General features: G+C 44.8%; 1 protein-coding gene across 1 annotated transcript in view; it reads left to right on the top strand.

The window, feature by feature from the left end:
• The first annotated feature begins 783 nt into the window (after positions 1-783).
• The window catches only part of TRHDE (thyrotropin releasing hormone degrading enzyme), a 213,640-nt gene continuing 198,894 nt past the window's right edge, over positions 784-15,529 (top strand). Inside the window, exons 1-2 of the mRNA XM_057429460.1 lie at positions 784-2,051; positions 7,596-7,869. Of these exons, the coding sequence (XP_057285443.1) occupies positions 1,231-2,051; positions 7,596-7,869 (1,095 nt within the window). The 5' untranslated portion in view covers positions 784-1,230. The remainder of the gene's footprint in view (positions 2,052-7,595; positions 7,870-15,529) is intronic.

Genomic DNA, 15,529 nt, shown 5'->3' with positions numbered 1-15,529 from the left:
GTCGCGGAGCAACGTCCGGGCCACTACTGAGAGTTTCAGCCAACACTCTAAAATGTTTATTTTTTCTCGGCATATTAATCCTACCGATTTAAGTAGGAGTATTTACCCATCTTCGGCTCCATCTCCACGTTAGTATGACAGCGCTATTGTCGTCCAAACGCGCAATCGGCGATTCTTTATTATAAAGTCTATGTTAATATGACACTGTACCAGCGTTCAGTATTTACGTGGAGAACACGCTCGCGTACCCAGGAACCGGGGGTTCCTGCGCTCGAAGGCTCCGGCCCCGGTCACCCGCCCGGTCCCCGGCTCTCGCCCTTTGCCCGCCCCAGCCGGGACTCCCGCCGCCGCTCAGCGACCTCACCCGGAGCAACCGCGTGTGACACACCGGAGCGGAGCCTCCCTCGCCCCCGCCTCCCGCCCCCGCTCCCCCGGGGCGCCACCGTCACCGCCGGCAGCCGGAGCAGCCGCTGAAGCCGAGGGGCGGCGGGGCTTGCCCGCCTCTCCCCCCTTCCCATCCCATCACTTCCCTTGCATCTCCCCGGTGCTTATATATAGCCGCCACTGCCCGAGCCAACCGGGAGACTGCTCTGTACCTGCAGGAGATAGGAAAGACTAAATAAGAGAGGAGCAGCGGGAAGCGACACTCCGGAGCCAGCCCCGCCAGAAGGAGGAGGACGGGCCCGGCTCAGCGCCGCTCTCCGGTGCCTCCTCTCCGGAGCCGGGCGAGACCCGCGGGGACAGCAGGACCTGCTCGGCGGCGCGGGGCGCGCATGGCTCGGGCGCTGCCGGGGCCGAGCGCGGAGCCCTACCCCGGCCCCAGCGTCTCGGGGCGCTGGGGGAGGAGAGCTCCCTGCGGGCGGCGGCGCTAGAGGGGGGGCCGGGGCGGCAGAGCCCTCCCCCTGGGCGCCGGGGTGCGCTCGGCGGCATGTGCTGAAGTGCCCCGCAGAAGCCACACAAGTTGCCAGCGCGGAGCGGCCCCAGCGGCCGGACAGCGGGGAGCTCCCGCCGGCGGCTCCCGCCCGATCCCGTCCCGTCTCCCCCGCCCGGGGGCCGTTCTCCGGCGGGGCTGCCGGCAGGCAGGCCATGCTGCTCTCCGGGAAGTAAGAGGCAGCGTAGCGGCACGTTCCCCAGCCCGGGCCGAGGGCCCCCTGCCTCGGAGCCTCCCATGCTTTCGGGGCCCCCTCGGGTGGCGGAGGTCCCGTGGGAGACGGGGGCGGCCCTGCCGTGATGGACCTGGAGGAGAAGCGGGAGAAGCGCCCGCCCGTCACCCCCATGATGATAGAGGAGGAAGCCGCCCTGCGGAACGGCAGCCGTGGGCTGCCGCCGGGCTCTTGGGCTGAGGCAGCGGGGCCGAGACCCCGCACTACGGAGCGGCACATCGCTGTGCATAAGCGCCTGGTGCTGGGCTTCGCCGTCTCCATCCTGGCGCTGCTGGCGGTGACCATGATCGCCGTGCTACTCAGCGTCCGCTTCGAGGAGTGCAGCGCCGCTGCCGACGGCCCGCCGCGGGCCAGCGGCAACGGGAGCCTCCCGGGGGCGGCCCGGCAGCCGCCCGGCGCAGGGCAACCCCCTGGCCGGCCGGAGCAGGAGGAGGAGGAGAAGGAAGCGCGGGGCGGGGAAGTGGTGGAGGAAGAGGAGGAGGAGGAGTGGCAGCGGCGGCGGGAGCTGCCGCCCTGGACCCGGCCGCGGCTCCCACGGCACCTGCGGCCGCTGCACTACAACCTGATGCTGAGCGCCTTCATGGAGAACTTCACCTTCAGCGGGGAGGTGAACGTGCAGCTGGAGGTGCTCAATGCCAGCCGGTACATCGTGCTGCACGCGCATCGCATGCACATCGAGGCGGTCCGCGTTGCCGAGGACAAGCTGGCCGGCGGTGTGCGGGTGGACCGTTCCTTCTTCTACCCCCAGACCCAGGTCTTTGTCGTCGTCCTCAACCGCAGCCTGGAGGTGCAGAAAAGTTACAACCTCAAGATCATCTACAACGCCCTCATCGAGAACGAGTTGCTGGGCTTCTTCCGCAGCTCCTACGTCCTCCACGGCGAGAGAAGGTAGCGAAGCGGCAGCGCTGCTTCACCTCAACTCGGGCTGAAGTTGGCGGCCCCCGCCCCTCCGCGGCAGCCCGCGCCGAACTTCGTGCGGGGCGGCGCTAGGACCTGGCGGGCCGCGGCTCCGCCAGGCGGGGGAGGCCGCGGGCTCCGCTCCGCCCGGCACCGGCGGCTCGCCGACCATGCTGAGGGGCGCAGGGCTCGGCCGGCTGCGGGCGGAGGGGGCTTTGGGGTGGGGGGGACGGCCGCCACGGCACTGGGAAGCCAGGCCGGCAGCTGACTGCAGGTCAACCCTCGCCACCATCCGCCGCCTGACTCGCCGGGGGTCCCCTCCGCTGTCCAGCCGCCGCTTGAGGGCTGACGCTGGGGGCGGAGCTGCGGAGGCGCTCGGGGGCCGACAGCCCTTCCCCGCTCTGCTCCACAGGCCGCTGTCGGAAGGGCAGTCAGAGGCGGCTGCCGACGCTCAGGGGCTATGTGGGAGTGGGCGCGGGCAGGCCGGGCCTCAGCGGAGCTCCCTCGGCGGCTTCGGGCTGGGGCTGGCCGTGCGGGCGGCCGCGCCGTGCCGCTCCGGTGTGAGCCGCGGCCGCCGCCAGGTGAGAGCTGAGCTCTCCGTCTGCGCGCCCGCCTCGGGCGGGGATGGCTGCGGTGGTTACCGGCGGTTCGAGAGCTGCCGCGGCGCGGCTTGGAAATGGGGGGTGGTAGCGGGTAAACTTCCCGGGGTGGTAGGAGTAAAGCACTGACCCTGTCAGGGCAACCCCGGAGCGGAGGCGCAGGGTCTGCTGAATAGACGCTGTGTCCTGCTGCCGTGTGTCCTCATGTGACAGAGCCGTGCCGGGCTACAGGTAGCAGCGTGTGGGGGAGCGGAACGTCTCCGCTGTTTTGTCTATTTCATTATTTGAAGAAGAGGTGTTGGGCTGTGATTTCACATCAGGGGAGCACTTGCACGGCACCTGCTGCAGCTGAGTCGCTGCGGATCTACGCCCCGCGACAGGGCAAACCTGGTCACTTTCCACTGTTTTCATGCAGAGCAAGATTCTGTCGTCAGCTATGTTTACTCTCGTGACTCTAGCCACTTGGTCCCTGTCGAGGCCCTTGTTACAGTAGGCAGGGTCACTGCGGAGGCTCCCTTTTAGGCAGTTACAGTCTTTTTTATTTCTGTTCTAACCATAGCCAGTCTTTGCAATGGAAAACAAATACCGGATGGGCTTCTCGGTATAATTTTAGAGTTAGTTTCTTTTTAAGCTGCCCTTTCTTGAAACATCTGTGCTGTGACAGGTTTTCTCTTCTGAATCTTACTGTTTCATACTGTGAATTGAAGCAAATCGTTTATACTTGAAAGAACTGGGCAAAAATAGTAAGAGAGAAAAAGAGCGCTCATCAACTCAATTAAATCAACAGCCCTTGCATTAAAACATATTTTCATTACTGTGATTACTGACAATTTTAAACAGCCAACTGCAAGCAGGATTAAAATGAAGTTTGTGTGATTTGTCATCACGTTGAAATAAAATGGAAATTCAAAAAAACATGGTTGTAGGAAAAGATGTGGATAAAAATCCTTTTATCGCGGAGGTGTAGATGACTGGGGTAGTCAGGAGTTCTTACAGACCTGTATGGAAAATGGGCAAAGCAGAGAATAAAATACGGTTAACAGCAGGAGATATAATTCACTTTACAAACCCAAGAAATTATTTAAGCAGTTATTATTCTTGTGTATTTAGAGTTTGCATAGGAATAATTGAACTGTCAAATAGATGTGGCAGTGACATTTTTCCAAAGTTACTATATTACACTTCAATACCAGTGCCCCAGTTACGATTTAAGAAACAACAGCAAAAGCCTGTTAACTTTTTGAATCATCAGGATAGTTCAAGACACAGGATGGAAGGTGATAATGTTAAAATGTTTTTCCCAGTACTTTTTGTATAACTTTTCGCATACAAGTTGCCTTGTGACACACTTGAATACAGTGATATTGGGAAGAACCTTACCTTGTGTAAGGTAACATTGTACAGGGATCAGAGGGATTTTTTTTTTCTTTACACCAGCTCACTTATATTTCTTTCAGTAAAATGTTTTAAAACTATAATCAATGCTTGGTTATAGTTTCAGGTGTTTGATTCAAGTACTGGTTTTCATTTTCAACTGTCACAGGCTTAACAACTCACTATAGTATAAAGGAAATAATACACATTCTAAACCAGGAACTTCTTTGTTCAGACTGTGCTCTTGCAGTGTAGCAATTTGCATTTTGATTAATAACCCATTTTTAAGGGAATACATATAACCATTTGTAGTTCTTAAGCATGAGCGGCTTCTACTGTAATAGGCAGGCTTCTCTCCTGCTCTGGGAGACCCTAATGTTCAAGCAAGGCTTTAGCTTTTTGACATGTTTATATTCGATTAAAATACAGTAACCTCATTGGAGTAGTGGTTGATATAAAAGGGTCTAAACCATCATTTATCACTTTTGTTATACATGAGGAGTCAATAACTCTGGCTAACTGTGAGGCTTCACAAACTTAGTAATACCTTCGCTTGATTTTTTTCTTTTTCCTAAAGTTGCTTCATTTTCTATGGTCTTCACTGCTGAAAGTCATAAATCAGCCTGAAATGTTGATAGCTGCAGAAAAGTGTTTATTTTCTTACTGAAATCTTTGCTACTTTCACTAAAATGTAAAATGCAAGTGATATGCTACAAATTTACTTTGCATTATGCGCCAGAATTTACTGGCAGTAATCAACAGACATTTAATACAGAGCTACTGTAGAGCACCGTAAGAATATTCACACATTATTTAAATGAACATCAAACTGTGGCATAAATGAAAAGAGAAAGTTTTTACATCACACAGACAAACCAAACAGACATATTCTTCTAACAACTAAGATGTCAAAACAGATAGGTTGTTGAGGAAACACATGTCTTCTGTTAATAGATGAGATGGAATTAAAACACCTGCAAATTACTGCTGTGGGTATACTGAGAAGACAGGCTGAAAGGCTGTCATTCTCAGAAGTACAACTTTTTGTGGTGAAACTTTTGGGAACTGAAGATCAGAATGTCAGTGCCCAGAGAGGTGTGTGGAGAGGTGAATGAAATGCTCATCCTGCTCTTCACTTTTGGCATGCTATAGAAGTTTTGCTTGTTTTTTCCTCCTAACGCAGAAAAATAGATAAACATAGACAGTGGTTGGGTTTTTTTTTTAAACACAGTCTTTGGGAAGCAGTTTCTAACTTTTTCTTTGTTTTGTTTTATGGCGCAACAAGCGAATCAATGTTTGATAGTAATGCACATGTTATAAATATCACCGTTATTGGTAGCTAATGTATTTTTAGTATGAAATATTGACAACCCAGTGTTTGCCCAGTTATGTGTATGTGGCTATATCTGTCTATCTGGGAAAATACAGAAGATGCAGAGTTTACCAGCTTTTATCAGCCTGGTGAAGGGATTGTTTCAATGGCCTAACATGTAACAAATATTAAAAGACTTCTGAGAAAATCTCCAAGAAGTGCGGTGAAAAAAAAGCTTCCTTATTTGGAGAGTGTCAGAATACATACCATATTCCCTAAGTATGCATTTACATGCGTGTTGGAGCTCATTAAAATTGTTAGTTGCAAAGGAAAGTTCATAATACTTACTTTATTAATAAAAGGGCAGTACAGTTTTCTCTCCTCACTTGAAGCTTCTGTTGATGTCTATGGCTGTTTAGAGTGTGCCTAGAATGCAGAATCAGGTCCACTTGAAATAGTTTCATACAAATTAAGTTGCTTTGCTTCATTTAATTGGCTGTTTTGGCTAAGTTGCACAGGTGAAAAATCCACTGATAATGTGAAATTCTGTTGGATTAACATTGGAATACCTGACACCGACTTTTGCCTTGCATTAAGCAACCCGATGCAGAATGAGGATTTTAGTAATCTGTGCTTTATAATGAGACAAGAAAAATGCAGTATGATGAATTCCTTCAGTAATTACTAGCCAAATAAGGCTTTTTACTTAGAGAAAAGACCAATGGTAGCTGTTTCAGTGGTTGAAAAATTTTACATATTAGCCTTATTGAAAGAGGTGATAATTTCACTGGAAAACATATATCTAGTTCTGTCAGGTGTGGATACACTGTAGCAAGATAGAAGTGTAACATTTCAAGAAGTTTCTCTGCTATTTTTATAAGATGAGGCTCCAAAATATGTATAAACCCTGAAAAGTTTTAGGAAAAGTTAATTAGATACTTTATTTTTCTTATGGGCTACCTATGTTTTTTTCTCCCTTGGCATTGGAGAGTATCATATTGCACAGTAGTGCTTATAGACTGATTAATAATAGGTGCCACCATCTTCATTATATTAAATCTATCCACTCATCCTCTTGCCTCGGAGGAATAACAGATAATTAGTCAACCTCTAAAATCCTGATAAATGTTTACCTGGTATCTAAAATTGCATGGTTATTTCCACTGATGGAACATTGGAAAGTGAGAGATGAATCAATACTACACAAAAAGCCTACATATGTGCTCCCTTTGCAGTTATGTACTTGGCTCATAGTCATTTTTTTATCCTGTATGCCTCCAGAAAATATTCTTATTGAACCCCATAATTCAGCCTTCTAAGTGTGGCTTCTTGTTTCTGTAAAAAAGATTATTGCACATGGGTTTTCTCCAAATGTGTATATATAAGTGTCTACCCAGAATGCTTCCTATTCTCTGTCTGGATTAAAATCTCTTTTGTTCTATGGAAAACAGTTAGAGATTTTATTGTCAAACTAAAGCCTTCCCATTCTTTACAGTGGTAAAATAAATGTATTTTCCTTCTTCAGAGGTCCTTTCCTAATTTGACCCATTAACTGAGAACATTGATTTGGTCTCTATAAAATACACGAGAGAAAAAACGCATGTGTAGAACTCTACATGCATTTCTTTTAAAATTCAGTACTTGTTTAATCACTTGCATATATCTGTAAATCTTTAAAGCTCACAGAATGGTTATTTGGACTTCCCCATTAACAGCAGTGTTGTATGGTACTGTGTCTCATTAGGGATGCCCCTATGCACAGCCAGTACATACTTAATCAGCAGTGGAAAACAGTAACCCCCCTGAGTGTATTATGTGACCCTAAGTTCTCGTGCCCAAAGAATGGTGAAGTGTCAGTGTCTTAGGGCAGAGGGAACTCCCCAGAGGCTGTTAAATCCTGGTTTGAACTGAGGACTGTGCTTGCCTTACATCATATCATCGATACTGGCTAACATTTTTTTCACATATCGATGAGCAAAACTGCTAGAACCTGGTTTAATGCAAGGTGAGGGTTTATTTATTTATTTAATGTCAGTGTGGTGTCTGCAAATTTGTAGACCATTACTTTGTATCAATTGTGTTTGCAGTATGGGGAGTAAGAAAGTGATAAAGCAGTGTTCAAGCACTGTATAGTTTGTACAGTTTGTGTTTTTTTTTTCCACAGTAGTCAAGCAGTGTCTTATTTGCTATGTCCATGAATCAAATGTTGTGCACAGTTAGTAATCTCTCTGTTGTTTGCTTCTTTTCTAGGTTTCTTGGTGTTACACAGTTTTCTCCTACTCATGCCAGAAAAGCCTTTCCTTGCTTTGACGAGCCTATCTACAAGGCCACTTTCAAGATCAGCATCAGGCATCAAGCAACTTACTTATCTTTGTCCAACATGCCAGTTGAAACTTCTGTTTTTGAAGAAGATGGATGGGTTACAGATCACTTTTCACAGACCCCTCTCATGTCCACGTATTACCTGGCTTGGGCAGTGTGCAATTTTACGTACCGGGAAACTGTCACCAAGAGTGGAGTAGTTGTAAGTATTTTTAATATTGTATCAAATACATGTCATTATTTTGAAACCCCTCACTTTTTGTAAGGGATCATAACATGAAGTTCTTAAAAGCATTTTCTTGATTAGCATTCCCAAAATTTTAATGATAGTGTGTATTGTTTGGCATCCTTTTGAAGGTGTTTCTAATATTTTTTGTTTGTCTAATGCTTTTTATAACTGATTAGCTTAGTAAGTGTGGTTGTCTGATGAAATGTTAAGCTTCTAAATATGCCATTTCACTTCACTTTAATTTACTTGGGAATTTTTCTCTTATTTTTCCTGCAGCCTTTTCAGTACCAGTGTTCATGAGACTACTTATTAAAAGAAAGCAGTAATACTGGCAGGGTTTCCAGTCCCTTCCTTCAGTATTGACATGTCCCTTAGTGTGCTGTGTGTTAGCTCGGGAAGCTGATAAAGTAATTTCTATCTTAGATCTCCTGCTCAGGAGCAGGACTCTACAACCTGTCAGCTTCCTGTGGAGTCCAGATGGATGGAAGCACTAACTTTCTGGAGCTGTTTTTTCCAAATATGGCATGGTTCCAGAAGTTATGCCATGGAATAAAAAGAGAGAAAGTCCTTTATTTGTGTCAGTCTGGTTTCATTTACAAGTATCAAACTCAGAACTGTATACAAGCCAAAACATACATGAGGAATGCTGTCAGCTTAATAGAATCTTTCACAGTGCTGTCATCTTGATTTTTCAGGTGAACATAGAGAGAAACCCTCCTTCTTAGTTATTGTGACTGACAAAACAGAGCTAGTTCTGGAACCAGAGGGCTAGGCAGCAGTTTAAGCTGTGTACTTCAGCAAAGGGAGTGTTTACTTTGTACTTCTGCAAATGTTCCGTGACTTTGTGCTGTAGTCTTGGGGCATGAGGAAGGACTGCAAACCTCCCTTCCATCAGGTCAGGAAACATCTCCATAACCACTTGTAGGTAGCCTAAGCATTGAGCTGCTGTGGAGGGAGCTGATTCCATGTTCTCTGAGCAAAAGGTATTTCTTGTCTTCCCTGTGCCAGCTTTCAGCTTTGTACAGCTGTATGATCTGGCTGAAAACTGAACTGAAAAAATAAATGAAAATTTGGGAAGGTTTTTGGAGTAATGCCATAGCCCTAGTATGGACTCAAGGCTGCACTGATGGAAGGTGGATGCACGACAGCCCTCTGCATTGGCATCCCTCATTTGTTCCATACTGAAGCGATCAGAAAATGTCTTGTTTTTGTCACTGAACAGCTGGGTAGGACACTGGTGGCCTTTCGCTCCTCTCCATTCACACCATGGCCAGCAGACTACGACACTGCTCTCTGGCTCCATGAAAGAGGAGGGAGGATGGCTAGGAAGTGGTTTTGTGAGGTGCTTTGATCTACTAATGTAAGGATGTGGGAAGTGCTGAGGCCGTGCTTGTGATCCTACTGGTTACCTGTGATGGCTGAAAGACTTAAGTTTCTGGTTTGCCATGGGCAGGGATACCTTTCACCAGACCAGGTTGCTCAAAGCCCCTTCCAACCTGGCCTTGAACACGGCCAGGGATGGGGCAGCCACAGCTTCTGTGGGCAACCTGTGCCATTGCCTCACCATCTTCATAGCAAAGCACTTCTTCCTAATATCTAATCTAAATCTACACTTTTTCAGTTTAAAACTGTTGTTTCTTGTCCTATGAATACACTCCCTGATAAAGAGGAATGTTCACTGGCCTAGTAGAACAGGGTGAGAAATCAAGCCATTTCTTACTTCCTAGCAACCAGTACTGAAACAGACTTCTATCCAGGTAGGATTCATTGAAGGAATTAGTCTTAAGACTGGCCAGGTATTTTTCAGCTTTTGAAAACACTGATTACTTGAGGTTCTCCTTTAACTGTAATAAGATGGAAGTTTTGGGTGTATACTCTATTAGGTAGGTCTCACGTTACTTGTGGTTTAATACTTGTGTAATGCTAACAAGTTTGTCCTACACAATACTAGCCTATTATCTAACTGCAGAATGTCCTAGATTCATCTAGGAACCATTGCAAGCAGTTCAGCTTCCAACAGTCACTGTAAGAAAATATGTGAAACATAGGAGGTGGACTTCAGGACTGTCAATTTGAAAGATACAACCTACTTCCTCTTTAACTCATTTTCTCAGTGTTATTCAGAACTCATATCCTGCAGGCTTTTGTTGCTTGGGTATGTTTGATACCCTGAAGACAGAGGCACAGTCATGTCATATAGAGAGTAAATAATAACTTTCTGATGTTCCCATGTTTGGCAAAACTGTTCTCAAGAGTTCAGATTTAAAAGGAATCTGAAGAGAAAATCCGAATGTTAATTTCTTAGGAATTTTGTGGCTACTAGAATCTGATAGTTATACTTGAATCATTGGTTCAGCATACATAGGACATACACATGTATACTCCTCCAGCTTGACGTTATCGCTACACAGAATTTTGCCAACAATTAAGCAAATTAGCAGGTAATCTTCACAAAGACTATAGACCTATATAGATTGAGATAGTCTCTTCTCCCATAGAATGGTTTGGTTAGTCTAGAGATTTAGCTCTTGGTTTTTGTAATGCCCCTATCACAGAGGTATATTAATGCCCCAAAATACCAAAATAGCTTACACTGAGTTATTGTTTAAGCATATCTTGCTGTTGTTCAGTCTGTTTGTGATCTGATCATCTTTAATCATTGTTCAGTTTTGTTGAAAGAGTATCTTTTAAGGCAAACACTTCGGTTCAGAGCTGTGTTCATTCAGATGAATTGCTGAGGTAATCCATCTTTTTGAGTCTTTTGTATTGCAATACCAGGAGTTCATGGACACTTCTGGGTGAATTTGAAATTATGTGAGTCCTGACACTTGCAATCTTAAACTTCTTGGTTTCCTCTAAAGCCACTTTTCCCCTGAAATCTAGTTGTTCCTATATCCATGGCAATGATAAAAGTAAGTTTGCTTCTAAAATGAATGAATGCTCAGGAAAATTAACCAAACATCCATATTGAAGCATTTTGATAGGCCATTTCTTGAACTGGGGAATCTTTCTTCAGTTAATGCAACCTATGTGGTATTTATTTTCTAGACATGTAGTAGACACCTAAAAGACCAGCTTGCATAGACTTTTATTTTAGTACTTTCATGAACCTGGTTTCGGTTCACAAAACATTTTGGGGTCAAGGGTCTATACTTTCAGATTTTGGCAGTGTGCTAATGATTAAAATCTCACTTCTCTTCCAGTTGGCCAGTCTTACTACAGTGCTATGGTCAAGGGTAGATAAACTCCCTGAAGAACAGAACAAACAGTGAGGTCAAAACCAGATTTGTTCTTCAGAAATGGTTAAGTGTTAGCTGTTCAGTTTATCTCAAAGAATGACATTGACCTCAAAATTAATTTTAACCAAAATGTGAGATTCAAATACAAATCAAGTTATAAATAGAAGCTGGCTTTTGGAAAGCTTAGGTAGCCAATCAAAATAGTAATTTTGATATATCCTATATAATTCTTGCAGACAGGAAGATGTTCTGTATTTCATACACTGAAATTAATTTGGAAAGGGGAATTAAGACAAGCAGTGCTTTTCTAGGACCACAGCTCAGTGGATATGAATCATTAGCATAACTCTTAAGTCCATATGGGTCTGATCAGAATTCCTTCCAAAGCAGGTAATTTAAAGGCGGAGTTGATTTTGTATGCATTGCAGATATATAATATGTTGTTCAGATTCATCTGGGATTACAGGAAATCACTGCCTTTGCCTTTGGGGAGGGGCTTGACATCTGTGGAAAGGACTGTGGTGTACGTAGTCACCTCTGCTGCTGTGGATTGGGAGCAGTGCAGTTCTGCCATGGTGTTGCCTGAGGTAATGGTGTGTTGGGGGAGGAGAGATGTCCTTGTGAGCAGCCTAGCTGATCTTTGTATGGCTCTAGCAGTTGTCAGCTATAGTTGGTGAAAATCATGGGATCTCTGTACTGTCATCTTTGCACAGTCAATAATCCAGAAAACACCACTTACCTTCACGTACTTCCTTGCTTGTACTCATATGCTGCGTTTCCTAATCATACCTCTTATGTATGTTGTCAGTACTTTTTAAAAGCAAAATATTGCTCATTGGATTGTAATGTTGGTCTCATCACCTCTGTGTCTCTTTTCTTCATTGTTTTTTTATCTGTGCTTTCAGTCCACCAGGCCTTTTCCTACTTTATTACTTTATTTTTCCCATCTGTATTTATTTTTTATTGTTCCTCATGTTTAGCTGTACTTCTGTTGTCTAAACCATGTTTTTTGTTCTTTTGTCTGGTGGACATGGAAACTGACTACATCTTGTATGCCTTTTCTCTGTCTCGTAAGTTATTGTAATTCCTTTTTTTCCCCTGCTGATTTATTCTTTTCAGTTAGTACAAGGAGCGAGTGCCTAGGGACAAAGCACAATATATTGCTGTAGATGAACATATTGCTGGAAAGAGGTGTTTCAGGGATATTAATCTTCTACCATTCTTCTCTTTTGCTGTGGACAGGGTGTGGAGATAGGTGTGGAAATAAAATGCCAACTGACGGGTTTAAAGTGTTTGGCTCTTGTCAGGGGGAGTATCTGCTAAAAAGAAAAAAAAAAGTGCATGGAAAGGAGTGGAGTCAGGAGGAATTGTGGGTGCAGGGGTTGGAAGAGCAAGTGCAGGCAGCATCAGAGCAGATGGGAGTGAGCAGCAGTGAAAGGAGGTGGCTATCTGGCTGGGTGGTGGTGAGTGGGAAGAGGAATGACAGCGGAAGGCAGTGCTGAAACAAGAATTTTGTGTGGTTTCACTTTTGCTACTCCTGCTCCTCTTCCAAAGTGATTGCAGCATGTGTTGCAGGACTGGCAGTATGTAGACCTGACCACAGCTTAGTCAGCTCCAAGCTAGGACCTCCACTGCCTGGCTGAATCCTTGTGTGTTACATTTTGAAGAGACCTCTACAACTGGGTATGTCTTGGTTTCAGTTATATTAAACATTACTGTGGAGTCATCAGTGCCAAGTAATTTGTCATGATACAGAAAAAGATCTTGAGGCTAACAAAGATTTTATGAGAAGAGTCATACCACAATAAGGCCAACCTTTATTGCACTGCTGTCGTTTTCTTATTACTTCATCTAAGATGTAATTAGGGATCACAAGCTCCTGGTTTAAGATCTTGATTCAATACTTTACAGTTAAGTCTTATCTTGGCCAATAAGGAGGAGCTGTAATAATCTGGTTAGAAGAAAATATGAGAATTACTGTTTCCGTAGTGTGCTCTGCCTTGCAGAGAGCCTGCATGAACATCCTAGCACTGAATTCCTTTAGGCATGTGTTTGGGAGGCTCACTCAGTTTGGCTCAGCATCACACAAAAAGATAGAGTGGTCTCAGAAATGGGATCTGTGCAGTAATATTCACTTGATTCTGCACAAATGAAAAACAGTTTTTGCCCAGAAAGGGTTAGTGAACAGAATCACATAAGTAGATTTGGGTCAGAATCAATGCATGTCCAAAGACTCATGCTAGTTTAGATCCAGCACCATGGGACCATGGTTTTATACTCATCTTTAAGACAAGATATCTGGAGGTAGTGTGCTTCTAGCAATCTATGAGACGCTTGAGAGCTGGGCTGGGCATTCCCTCATCTGCAGTGATGATCAGTCTGAGGAAATTGAAGAGCTGGCTTTTCATTAGTAGTCTAAAAATAAAATCAGGTTGAGCAACTATTCGGATTAACTTTTTCCCCAGTGGGTTCCATCATTGTTAGTTGCTAGAAAAAACCAAAACATCAGTTCTCTCTAAAATATCTCTGCAGTTATTGTGCAGTTCAGCCTGCAGGGCTTAGAATTTTTTTAACTAAATGTGAAAAATGTAGTCATATTTTTGTGTAATAACAGTAATGACCTCAACACCAGGAATTTTCTGCCAGTTGATGACTATGTGGGTTAAAGGCCTGAAGCTCTTCCTTAGGACCTCTCTTCAGCTGCTAGTTATTAACTGCCAGCAAAGTTTCTCCGTTGGTTATTATTTATTAATCAGTATTGGATCAGTTACACACCAGATAATTCTTTCTGGGTGAGCAAACTTGTTACAGAAGAATGATTTAGCTATCAAAAGTAGAATTAGTTCTCAAAATTAGGTTTTCTTTTTCTGTAGCCTGAATTTAGTCCAGCTCCAGAGTTGACCTTTATTTCATAAGCCCACCTAAACCTGAAAAGTAACTTTTGTTAGCCCATCACTTACCACTGGGAGGCCACATGTGTATCTGATAAACAGATAGCAGCTAATTCAAGCAGCACCTGGCATATTTCTGAAGCCTAGTGTGATGCAAGCTTGTAATGTTTAATCTTTATATGTCCTGGAATGCTGCTCTGATAGTGATGACACCCATTCATTTTTGGTCTTCATTACAAATGTCTCACTCTTGCCCTCCCCAGAATAGCTTTCATCAAACAGTTGAAAATAAAACTCATGTTACAAAGGATGTGTTGGGACATTATTGAGCTGGAAAAGCACACGCACATCTGAACATGTATAGGTGTGTTTGTGCTTTCTTTGGCCTGTATGACATTTTTTTCTGTAGTAACAACAGAAAGGCTGGTTTTACGAGTACCTTTTACTCAGTTTAGTGCTTACTGCTTGTGGTTTAATGCCAGCTGGCAAATAAGCACCATGCAGCCGCTTGGTTACTTCCCTCCCCTGTGGGATGGGGAGGAGAATTGGCAAAATGTAAACCCCATAGATTGAGATGAGAGAGTTTAATAATTGAGATAAAGTAAAATACAATAATAATAATAGGAAAAAGAGAGAGAGGAATAAGCCCCAAGAAAGACAAATGATGCACAATACAACTGCTGACCGCCTGCTGACCAATGCCCAGCCCGTCCCCGAGCAGCAATCGGTGGCTGTAATCCAACTTCCCCCAGTTTATATCTTGAGCATGATGTGCTGTGGTATGGATTATGGCTAGTTTGGGTCAGGTGTCCTGTCTCTGCTCCCTCCTGGCTTCTTGTGCCCCTCCTCAGTGGCAGAGCATGAGAGAGTGAAAAGTCCTTGACTTAGGGTAAGCATTACTTAGCAACAACTAAAACATCAGTGTATTATCAACCCTATTCTCATACTAAATCAAAACCACAGAAGTGTACCAGCTACTAAGGAGAAAATAAACTCTATCGCAGCATAAACCAGGACACTACTGTGGTTTAAGTGAGAAACTAATATGATACATTAGTAGTCCAAAGAAATCATTAGTTTTCCAGATTCATCGTATTAGAATTCGATTACCTATTCTGTTTCAGGTTTGCATATTGAAAATGACTTCTAGTTTATTAATTTTTAAAGACTATAGCTACAAAGTATTCTATGAACAAACAAGTTTATTCCATCTCATAGTGGTTGATGCGACTGCCTAACTACTGGAGCCCGGCATGTAGCCTCATCCCCCTGGCACCCCTCTCGTGCAGTGAGGTGGGTACAGGTGGCAGAGAACCATCTGCGTTGGCTTCTTTCCACTGAATGATAACCCTAGGAGATCCTGCACTGCTCCTGTCTGACAGCTTTCTGGCTGCTGCATGCTGTTGAGACATAGCAAGAGCAGCCAGAGATGAGAACTGAGCCTGTTATCTTCTTATTTGGAACAGCATAATTTGAAAGCAGATTATGTTTCTCTTTGAAGGG

This window comes from Pezoporus wallicus, unplaced genomic scaffold, assembly GCF_028554395.1.
Source record: "Pezoporus wallicus isolate ANWC-B61680 ecotype Strahan unplaced genomic scaffold, APGP_CSIRO_Pwel_v1 contig_5069, whole genome shotgun sequence".
Taxonomy (NCBI): domain Eukaryota; kingdom Metazoa; phylum Chordata; class Aves; order Psittaciformes; family Psittacidae; genus Pezoporus; species Pezoporus wallicus.
The sequence above is the reverse complement of the archived record's forward strand: the minus strand, read 5'-3'. Positions and strand labels throughout refer to the sequence as shown.